The sequence below is a fragment of the Vespa mandarinia genome, chromosome 18 (genome assembly GCF_050613455.1).
Source record: "Vespa mandarinia isolate Hongniang chromosome 18, ASM5061345v1, whole genome shotgun sequence".
NCBI classification, from domain to species: domain Eukaryota; kingdom Metazoa; phylum Arthropoda; class Insecta; order Hymenoptera; family Vespidae; genus Vespa; species Vespa mandarinia.
In genome coordinates, this window is record NC_140827.1 from 2212501 (window position 1) to 2222500 (window position 10000).

General features: G+C 27.6%; 3 protein-coding genes and 1 long non-coding RNA gene across 12 annotated transcripts in view; 3 read left to right on the forward strand and 1 right to left on the reverse strand.

Annotated features, from left to right (window-relative positions):
* The window catches only part of LOC118445340 (maspardin), a 3715-nt gene extending 3573 nt beyond the window's left edge, over window positions 1-142 (forward strand). For 2 of the 3 annotated variants that reach the window (XM_085662447.1, XM_035874668.2), the window contains exon 8: window positions 1-140. This exon is cut by the window's left edge and continues 401 nt beyond it. The gene's annotated coding sequence lies outside the window, so the exon portion shown is untranslated. The other variant, XM_085662448.1, reaches the window with a different exon arrangement.
* Window positions 143-4164: 4022 nt separating this feature from the next.
* Window positions 4165-6217, forward strand: LOC118445339 (major facilitator superfamily domain-containing protein 12). The gene is made up of 6 exons (XM_035874667.2): window positions 4165-4363; window positions 4446-4728; window positions 4834-4948; window positions 5086-5460; window positions 5633-5886; window positions 6061-6217. Exons 1-6 carry the CDS (start codon window positions 4165-4167, stop codon window positions 6179-6181), a joined length of 1347 nt encoding a protein of 448 aa, XP_035730560.1. The 3' UTR covers window positions 6182-6217.
* On the reverse strand, window positions 4362-7626 carry LOC118445342 (uncharacterized). Of its 4 annotated transcripts, XR_014983216.1 has the most exons (8): window positions 7439-7626; window positions 7135-7174; window positions 6333-6436; window positions 5874-6149; window positions 5642-5801; window positions 5333-5446; window positions 4810-5246; window positions 4585-4721 (listed from the first exon to the last, which is right to left on the reverse strand). It is a non-coding gene; the product is annotated as an uncharacterized LOC118445342 (long non-coding RNA). The 4 variants fall into 4 exon arrangements; XR_014983218.1 differs by lacking the exons at window positions 5874-6149; window positions 6333-6436 and adding an exon at window positions 4362-4500 and having other exon boundaries at window positions 7439-7611; XR_014983217.1 differs by lacking the exons at window positions 5874-6149; window positions 6333-6436 and having other exon boundaries at window positions 5333-5416; window positions 7439-7612.
* Window positions 7627-8290: 664 nt separating this feature from the next.
* Window positions 8291-10000, forward strand: part of InR-2 (insulin-like receptor-like) — a 78465-nt gene continuing 76755 nt past the window's right edge. For 2 of the 4 annotated variants that reach the window (XM_085662449.1, XM_035874664.2), the window contains exons 1-2: window positions 8291-8829; window positions 9526-9701. The gene's annotated coding sequence lies outside the window, so the exon portion shown is untranslated. Of the gene's footprint in view, window positions 8830-9141; window positions 9702-10000 lie in introns of those variants that run through there. The other 2 variants (XM_085662450.1, XM_085662451.1) reach the window with 2 other exon arrangements.

Here is a 10000-nt window from a genome sequence, read left to right on the forward strand (position 1 = left end):
TTTCTTTTTGTTTACAAAATTCTTTTTTACTAATATTATATATCGTCTTAGCTCGTCGGATAAAAATTTATAGCTATAAAATCTCAAAAGAAGAAAAAGAAAAAAAAAGATCTATCTGATTAATCCTATCGGTGTAGAAAATTCGTATATATACATACATATATATATATATATATATATATATATATATATATATATATATGTATATATATGTATATATGTGTATATATATGTATATATATATGTATATATATATGTATATATATATATATATATATACATATACATGCAAGTATACTTAATTTAATTTGTATATAATAAATAGAATAATCAACATAGACAAATCTCAAGATAAGGATAAATCTCAAGTATCAAAATTAAATAACGTAAATATTGTATACATTTTTGTTATAAAAAAAAAAAAAAGAAAAAGAAAGAAAAAAGGAATAAAACGAAGAAAAAACAAAGGAACAAAAAAAATGTTCAATATTTAATTCGAATAAATTAAATTTTTTATATTAAGGACACTTCAATTTGTCTATAATAATTTCTAATATATATATATATATATATATATATATATATATATATATATATATATATTATTAGAATAATATATGTATATTATAATATTAAAAATATATATAAATATATATTTTTAATTTTTATTAACATATTGCAGATATAATATTATATTTATTAACAATTTTTCATTCTCCATTCAATAATTATTTTAAACAAATGAATTTAAAGATTTATCTCATGTAAAAAAAAAAATAAATAAATAAATAAATACAATTTCATAATAATATAGAAATAAAAATAATATGATATTTTGTAATATTATTAAAATGAAAGAGAAAGAAAGAGAAAGACAGACAGATAATAGACAGACTGAGAAAGAGAAAATGTCTGACCTGCAATATGTTAACGAAGTCAAATAAATGAGATGAGAAGTAAAGGAGACCATAGTAAAACCAAGTATCGATTGTACACTCCCTTATTAAGCATTGGTTTCATGTTCTCGATCTCAGATTACCATCTTTCTAGACCCCATATATATATATATAAACACATACATAATGATTATAAGTATACATGAGTATGTAACCACATAAATACATATATATATATTACATACTTATGCTAGTGGAATTTATACTATAAACGCTATCTCCAATGTTGATACATAAGAAAATAATTCTTAACATTTCTTCATCGTTACAAAAAAAAGAAAAAAGGATTATCACATACATCTTATGTTATCGAACTCTAATCTTTATTGTATTAAGTGTCTTTACGTAATATCATCATTTAAATGATTTTAATTAATTCATAACTCTTTCCAATCACCTTGATATCAAGATACCAGATTATTATATACTTTACATATATTTTTTATTTGAATTCATTTTTTTTTTCTTTTTTTTTTTTTATCAATATTTACATTTTCAAAATCCTTTCAATATAGATTCTTATATATTTTCTAACATCTTGTGTATTTCTTATATGATTTTTTTCTTTCTTTCTTTTTTTCTTTCTTTCTTTTTTTTTTTCTTCTTCTTATTATCATTATTATTAATAACATTTTAACTTTTCCAAGAGATACTTTCATTTTTCTACATTTCATTATTACAATTCTTCTCCATTAATTGTTCGTAGATAATTGTTAATTAATATTATTGAAATTCTTCCATTTGATATCTCTAACTTTACAAAGTCTTTTTTTATGTCTCCGACATATACATATATATATATATATATATTAATTTATTTCCTTAATTAAATCCTTAATAATTTAATTTAATAATAATATTCCTTAATTATTCTCCATTTATATTAATATATAATTTCACTTAGTTCTTATCAACGTTATTAAAGTCAGTTTCTTTTATCTGATACATATGCATTCATTCATATATACATATATATATATATATATATATATACATACAATTTGAATTCTCTTGTAGATCATTATTTCAAGATAATCGAACGAATGAGAAATAAGATAGATTTTTCAATTGATTTATAAACTATTTTCAAACTTGTATTCATTTATTTTTCCACTCATACATTCTTACATGTTTCCTTATCATAATCGATTATAGGAGATTAGATTAGATACTACGTAATCGCATTTTTTTCTTTAGAAAATTTTTCTAGTATTTAAAAATGTACAGAAAAAAAAAAAAAGAAAATAAGAGAGAAACGAATAAAATTTCATTATCGCGTTATTTAGAAAATTATTAGAAAAAAATTGTAATATAAGATAATTGTAAAAATGACGTCAAATATTTAGTTATATAGGCGATAACGAAATTGAAATGAAATTCTTCGAATATGATATAAACAATAACAGATAAGTCTAAACGAAGATGACGAACTATAGGACGAAGTCAAATATTTGAAATGGTTTTCTCTCTTCTCCTTCGTCGTCACATTCCCCACCAAACTGGCCTCTTCCCTTCGTAGACATATTCTTTCTCTTTTCTTACAAAGCAAACGGTGAACGAAGAACTACCAGATCAGTTTAGTCGCTGTTCATCGTTTGCCAAGTTAACACGTTCTACGAGATTCTTTTCCTTTTCTTTGTTTTTCTCTCTCTCTCTCTCTCTCTCTCTTTCTTTCAATTTTCCACCCACAACGCAGTAATTATTATCTTATATTTATTATTATCGTGTAGAATAATTATACATTTGACACGTACTTAACATACGTTTGCGGGTGATAGATATTAAAAAAAAAGAAAGGAAAAAAAAAAAAAAAAAAAAAAAAAAAAGAAAAAAGATAGAAAATATCAAATTCGTATAATACTTTTATTTACTTGTTTATTTACTTTACTTCACTTTCTTCTTGTTCTTCTCTACTTTATTTTATATATAGAGAAGAAAAAAAAAAAAACAAGAAAGACAGAAAATATGAAATTCCTATAATACTTTTATTTACTTATTTATTTACTTTACTTTATTTTCTTCTTGTTCTTCTCTTCTTTATTTTATTCATAGAAAAAAAAAAAAAGAAAAAGAAAAAAGAAAGAGAAAAAAAAAATTTCAAATGTCAAATCAAAATGTAATCTATATAAATTGACTTCAACCGATCTTATTCATAATAACAGTGGAACAAATAGGAAACGACGAAGTTTGTTATTTATTTTCGTTGTTTGCGTTTCGCATTACCAATTGGAATAAGAAATTGAGAAACAAAGAATATATTAATTCTTGAGGATGTAAAGTGTAAGTACATATATAATATATCGGTGACACGTGTACGTGAAATTTAATATTACGTTTCCGGTCGTTATGTCGCCGTATTTTATATATATATGTATATATATGTATATATATATATATATATATATATATATATATATATATATATATAACTCCGTTCCAAGTTACACCGTAAACTTTCTTATCTCGAGAAAGAATTCGTTTCAATACGCGAAGTTCCATAAACGGGAAAAAGAAAAAAAAAGGAAAAAAAAAAAATAGCTTCGGGCTTGTCTTTCTAGTGAAAGGAAAATAAATTGTGTTTCAAAGGGGTTCGATTGGATTTTATTTTTTAAGAAAATAGAAAGAAAAAGAAAAAAGAAAAGAAAAGAAAAAGCAGTTAATAACAATAACTAATTAAAATATAATTAATTAGTAATTATTAATGTTTTCCTGGTTTTTTTTTCTTTTTTATTTTTTTTTTTTTTTTTTTTTTTTTCTTTTCTTTTCTTTCAATTTTCTTTACAAACGCACAAGCAACGCAATTTGATTATTATTATTATTATTTTGAAAATTTTTCAATTGTATTAATAATTCAATTAATAATTCAATTTGTATTTAATAACGTTGATAAATTAATTTAAAAAAGATTGTAACAGGTGCATTGTATTATTATGATTAATAATTTTATCATAGATTATGTTAAATCTTATTCATTGTTTCATATAATGTTTCATATGATATTTTTCTTTCGTTTATAATCAGTTAAGTTTCATTTTAGTATGAATAAGAAGAAGGAAGATAATGCATAAGACGTATTGTTCTTTGGATTAATAAATTAATAGTATCGATAAAGTATTAATAAATAAGAAAGAAGTGAAGGAAGAAAGAAGTGGACGGAGAAGAAAAGAAAAGAAAAGAAAAGAAAAGAAAAGAAAAGAAAGAAAGAAAAATGGAGAAAAATTGTAAAATTGAGACAGGACTACTCAGCATGGATAATAATAAAGTATCCATGTCGACAAAATTGGCTTACGCCTTGGGACATATTTTCAACGATCTGACAGCAGCCATGTGGTTCTCATATACTTTAATTTATCTGCAAAAGGTTTCTCTTTTGGAGCCAATAATGGCTGGGACGTTATTGTTATTAGGTAAATAATATATTATATTATGAATAAAATCGAATCTAAATCTTGGAATGTTATTAAACATTGGAATGTTATACTTTTGAAGGTCAAATCGTGGATGCTTTCACAACGCCAATCTTTGGCTTTCTCGTCGATCGTTACTGCAAGAAAAAAATATGGCACGTGATCGGCTCAGTTTTGGTCACCCTAAGTTTCCCAATTATATTTGGAGGTTTCGCTAATACCTCCAATTCTATCATCATGTTCTTTTATATACTGAGCATCATAATCTTCCAGATTGGCTGGGCAGCCGTACAGATATCGCATTTATCTATGATACCATCTTTAACAAACTCGTTACTCGGTCGTACCGAATTAACAGCTATAAGGTAAAACAAAAAAAAAAAAACCAAAAAAAACAACAAAAAAAAATCCATCGAATGAAATAAATTATATTAATATTCACTTACTCATAAGTCGTTTTTATATTATAGATATTCAGCGCAGGTGAGCTCAGCGGTAGTTGTTTTCATGGTCACATGGATTGTCCTTCCAACAAATGGAGAATCGATGGTGTTACTCGATCAACACGACGACTACAAATTCAGAGTTAGTATTAAGAAAAGAAAAGAAAAGAAAAAGATTTAAAGGAAAAGAGAACAATTAAATAATTTTCATTTCCATAAATATATATATATATAAAAAAAAAATCATATTTCCAAGACATTGGACCAATCCTTTCGCAGAATATTGTGATCGTTGTAACGGCATTCGGTTTGACTGCGACCACTCTCTTTCACATTCTCCTGAAGGAAAATCTTTTGGAAAATAGGAGTCAATCACAAGCCAAAACGAACCCCGACGAATCTAGTTGGCTTTTAGATGGTTTTTCAACCCCAAGAAGATCCTGGTTTGGTACATCAATTTTATTAAGAGTTGCAATGTTATATGTTGCTAGTAGATTATTTATAACCCTTGCTACTGTTTACTTACCACTTTATATCGAGGAGACAGCAGTTGGTGGTAAACAAGCATTGGCCACGGTACCATTGGTATCTTATTTATCATCCTTCATAGCTGCATTGTTGTTAAAATATATGAACAGATCTTGTGGAACAAAGGTATATACATATACACACACATATATATATATATATAAATTCGTATCATAAAATTTTTCTTGAATTATATGAAAATTTTATAATTTAAATTATTCATATATATATATATATATATATATATATATATATATCGTTCATTTGATAATAATTATTATTTAATTAAATTATTTAGATATGTTACCTTTGCGGAGCCCTCATTGGTATTCTTTCGGCAGCCATTACAGAATTTGGCGGGAGTTATGGAATCGTTACATACGCAATTGCCATTCTTATTGGTGCAGGCAGTTCGATTACCATGGTAACGGCTTTAAGTGTTACAGCTGAAATTATTGGTCCTCGAACTGAAAAAAGTGCATTCGTTTATTCGATCGTAACGTTTCTTGATAAAATCGTTACGGGATTGGTCGTAGTACTTATCGAACGATGGTAAGTTCATAAACCCGGGAAAATTCAAATATGAATTTTCATCGAATATCGTTTTTCTCTCTTTTTTGTTTTTGTTTGTTTTTTTTTTTCCTTCTTTATTAATTCATTTTCTTTTTTCTTTATTTCGTCATTTTGTTTTCTTTATTTCGTCATTTTGTTTTCTTTCTTCCGTAGGAGATGTCATCAACAAGAATTATGTCCAAATTATAATCGAGATACTTTGGCGATCGTTTGTGCATCGTCGATGCTACTTGGTCTTATTACTTTGTTATCAGTATCACGTTGTTTGACATAAATGTCCGATTATAATTATAATTATTATTATTATTATTATTATTATTATTATTATTATTATTATTATTATTATTATTATTATTATTATTTTATTCATTTTTCTTTTTTTCATTTTTTTTTTTTTCTCGAAAAGATGTTTTGATAATACTCACTGTTATCTCGTATATGTATATATATATATATTTTTTTTTTTTTTAGTAATATATGTTTTATTGTTAACGTTTGTTTTTAGATCGTTTCGTTGATCGATCAGGATCTAAGAAGATTAGAACGAATTATTATTATTATTATTATTTTTATTTCCGTTTTTCTTTTTTCTTTTCTTTTTTTTTTCTTTATTCTTTTTATTTTTATTTTCATAAAGATTTTCAAACGATAAACCGTTTAAAGATTTAACCATTCAATGAAGTATTATTAAATATTGTTTTTACAAATGGAAATATTAGTAATTAATTCGTTTGGAAATAATCGAAGTACTACACGTCGAACGTAGTTGTTTTTTTAATTTTTTTTTTTTTTTTTTTTTTATTTTAGTAATATTAAATAATAATATGTTTGTAATTTCTGTACAAGCGCAAAATTATATTATTTATTTTCAAGTTAACGTCCGATAGATTTTAGAGATATTTTTAAGATTCCTTTTATATTTGGATTTTGTGAGGTTAATTAACTGTTCGTAATAAAACAAAACGAGAGAGACATAGAGAGAAAGAGAGAGAGAGAGAGAGAGAGAGAGAGCGAAAGAGAGAGAGAGAGAGAAAGAGAGAAACAAAGTTAACCTAAAAGTAATGAAAAATTTTTGATATAAAATATTATTTATTCTTTTACGAAGTCGAAAGTCCAACGAGAATAATCGAATGAATGTTTTGTGAGCATATAATCTCTTGGAACTTATTTAATGAATTATAATTTGTTATAAATAAACTTATTACTATCGTATACTATGAATCTTACCTTTGACCAAGTGATGTCATGTTGTCGATGTTTGCATGATCTGCAAGAAAATATATTTAGAAATAAAAAAATTGAACAATCAATTAGGCGCCACATACAATTTCTTCTTTCTGTTTTTTCTTTTTTTTTTTTTTTTTTTTTTTTTTAATAATAAATAACATATCTTATGACGAACAAATTTTTCAAAATGTTCGTACGTTCTAACGAAAGAAGACGCTCGTCGATAATTGAATATTTCTAATCACAAAAAAGAAAGAACGAAGAAGAAGAAGGATATAAAAAATTATTTGAAAAAAATCCGTACCTAAAAATCCATATAGAGCAGGTCGAAGTAACAATAGAAAAATTAATTTTGCGATGAATTTAATTTAGATGCCGCCTTCAACTATTTTTTTTTTTTAATATAAACAAATAATAACAACAACAACATATCGTTTTATGGCGAATAATTTTTTTCGTACATCGAAATATTCGAAGTCTAATGTAAAAAAGACACTCATTGATAATTCACAATCGAATATTTCTAATCAACGAAAGTAAGGAAAAATGATTGAATAAACAAAAAAAAAAAAAAAGGAGAAAAAAACGAAAAAAAAAACAATAAATAAAAAATCATTCAAAAAAAAATCCAGGCGTGCGCGCGCGTCTAAACGACGCGGATAATAGTGTGAAAAAAAGAAAGAAGAAAAAGTAAAAAAAGGTGAAGAAGAAGAAGAAGAAGAAGAAGAAGATAATGATAATGAAGAAGATGACGAAAAACAAAAAATAACAACGAGTGAGAAAGATGAAATAAAGAAAGAAAGCGAAAGAAAAAAAAAGAGAGAGAGAGAGAGAAACAAAATGAATTATATTTGAATGTGCATTCGCAAGATGGCGACGGATAGTGCAAAACTAAGAGCGTACCGAAATGACGGAATAAATAGTAAACATTGGCGCTGCAATCGGAACGGCATGGGTAAAGACGAACGACGGGCGGAAGATGCGCGTAGAGTCATTGCGCAGGCTCTTGTTTTGCTCGACAGTATAACGGCAAGGGACGTGGAGGAGAGTTCGTTATTGGTTGGAGTTAAGTGAAGTGGGGTGAGAGGAGTGGAGAGGGGATAGCGAGGCACGCTCTCACGGGGCATGGCGTGGTGTGCGTTCTAGTAAACAACTTGTGCGCGACTCGCGCGGATAGAATTCGTTTGGTCTCGACAAATTTTTCCTCCTTTTTTTTCTCTTTCTTATTTATATATATATATACATGTATATATATATATGTATGTCTCTATGTGTGTGTTATGTGTATATGGATAAGTACATGTATGGATACAAACAAATACAGTAATAAAAGAAGACAGACAGACACGCGTACACAGAGAAAGAAAGAAAGAGAAAGAGAGAGAGTGAAAGAGACATAAACAGATTAATAAAAATATATAAAAGTGTTGTGTGTTGGTGTATATAAATTGTACTATTAATGAGCATGGAATGCCGAGTAAATATTCTACGTATCTTATGTGTGTGTGTATGTGTATGTGTATTTTCGTGAATTTTGTGTGTATACATGTGTTACTTTATTAAACAAAGAAGAAAATAAATAAATAAATAAATAAATAAATATATATATATACATACATATATACGTACACATACATACGTACATTCATACATATGTAACTATACGACGACAATATTCGAATGGAATAACTTTCGGTGAGTTCGTGCGTGCATTACTCTCGATAAAGTGTATGTGTTAGTAGTGTATTTAGTGTCGTGTATACATATATATATATATGTATATATATATATACACACACACACATACATCTCTCTTTCTCTGTCGGAGCTACTCTCCTACGCTATTTCCGCCTATTTTTTTTTTCCTTCTATCTATCCCTCTCTTACTCACGCTCACGCTGCGTATTCTCTATCTATCTATCTATCTCTAGACGATACAAAACGTTCTAACCAACGACCTCGTTTTTTGGTGTGTTCTCTCTTTCTCTCTCTCTCTCTCTTTCTTTTCCTTTCTCTTTCTCTCTCTCCCTCTCTCTCTCTCTCTTTCTCTTTCTCTCTCTATTCCTATCTCTATCCTCCGTACATTTATATATTGTGTGGCGTGTGCCCGCGTATATGTATGTTGTTATTGGTGAGAGATAGAAAGAGTTAGATAGAGAAAGAGGAAGAGAGAGAGAAAAAGAGAGAGAGAGAGAGAAAATAAGTAAAAAAGAAAGAAAGAGAAATAAAAGAAAGAAGGAAGGAAGGAAGGAAGGAAGGAAGGAAGGAAGGAAGAAAAAAAGACAGACAGACAGACAGAGAGATAGACAAATATATAGAGATAGAGAGAGATAGAAATAGAAAGTGAGAGAGAGAGAGAAAGAGAAAGAAAATTTGTGTATGTACAAGAAGAATATCACCGAAGTGGACATCGTGGATGAAAATAGAGCATCTTCAAGGGATTTTCAATCGTGGGTGATGGTACGCCGCACCATTTTATCGTCGTCAACAACGTTGTCGTCGTCGTCAACATCATCAACATCGTCAACGTCGTAGACGTCTTAGTGCCGTCGTAACACGCCGTCTCGGTAAGTATCCCCTTCCACCTTTTTCCCCCGTACCTTTCCATCTCACCCTTCTCTCTTTCTCTCTCTCTCTTTCTCTCTCTCTCTTTCTCTCTCTCTCTTTCTCTCTCTCTCTTTCTCTCTCTCTCTCTCTCTCTCTCTCTCTCTCTCTCTCGTTCTCTTTCTCTTAACTATCCTTCTTCATCAACCACGCGTGCCTACGACGTATATTTTCGGAACACGGGCACACCAACGACGCTACTTATTTACTTACTTACTTACTTACTTACTTACTTACTTACTTATTTAGTTACTTAGTTACT

What these genes read in the sequence shown, in the direction of transcription:
- LOC118445339 (XM_035874667.2), top strand. Translation starts at nt 4,165, where the DNA reads ATGGAGAAAAATTGTAAAATTGAGACAGGACTACTCAGCATGGATAAT. An exon ending in ACGACGACTACAAATTCAGA is followed by an intron (nt 4,949 to 5,085) that starts GTTAGTATTAAG and finishes ATCCTTTCGCAG; the next exon opens with AATATTGTGATCGTTGTAAC. An exon ending in GTAGTACTTATCGAACGATG is followed by an intron (nt 5,887 to 6,060) that starts GTAAGTTCATAA and finishes TTTCTTCCGTAG; the next exon opens with GAGATGTCATCAACAAGAAT.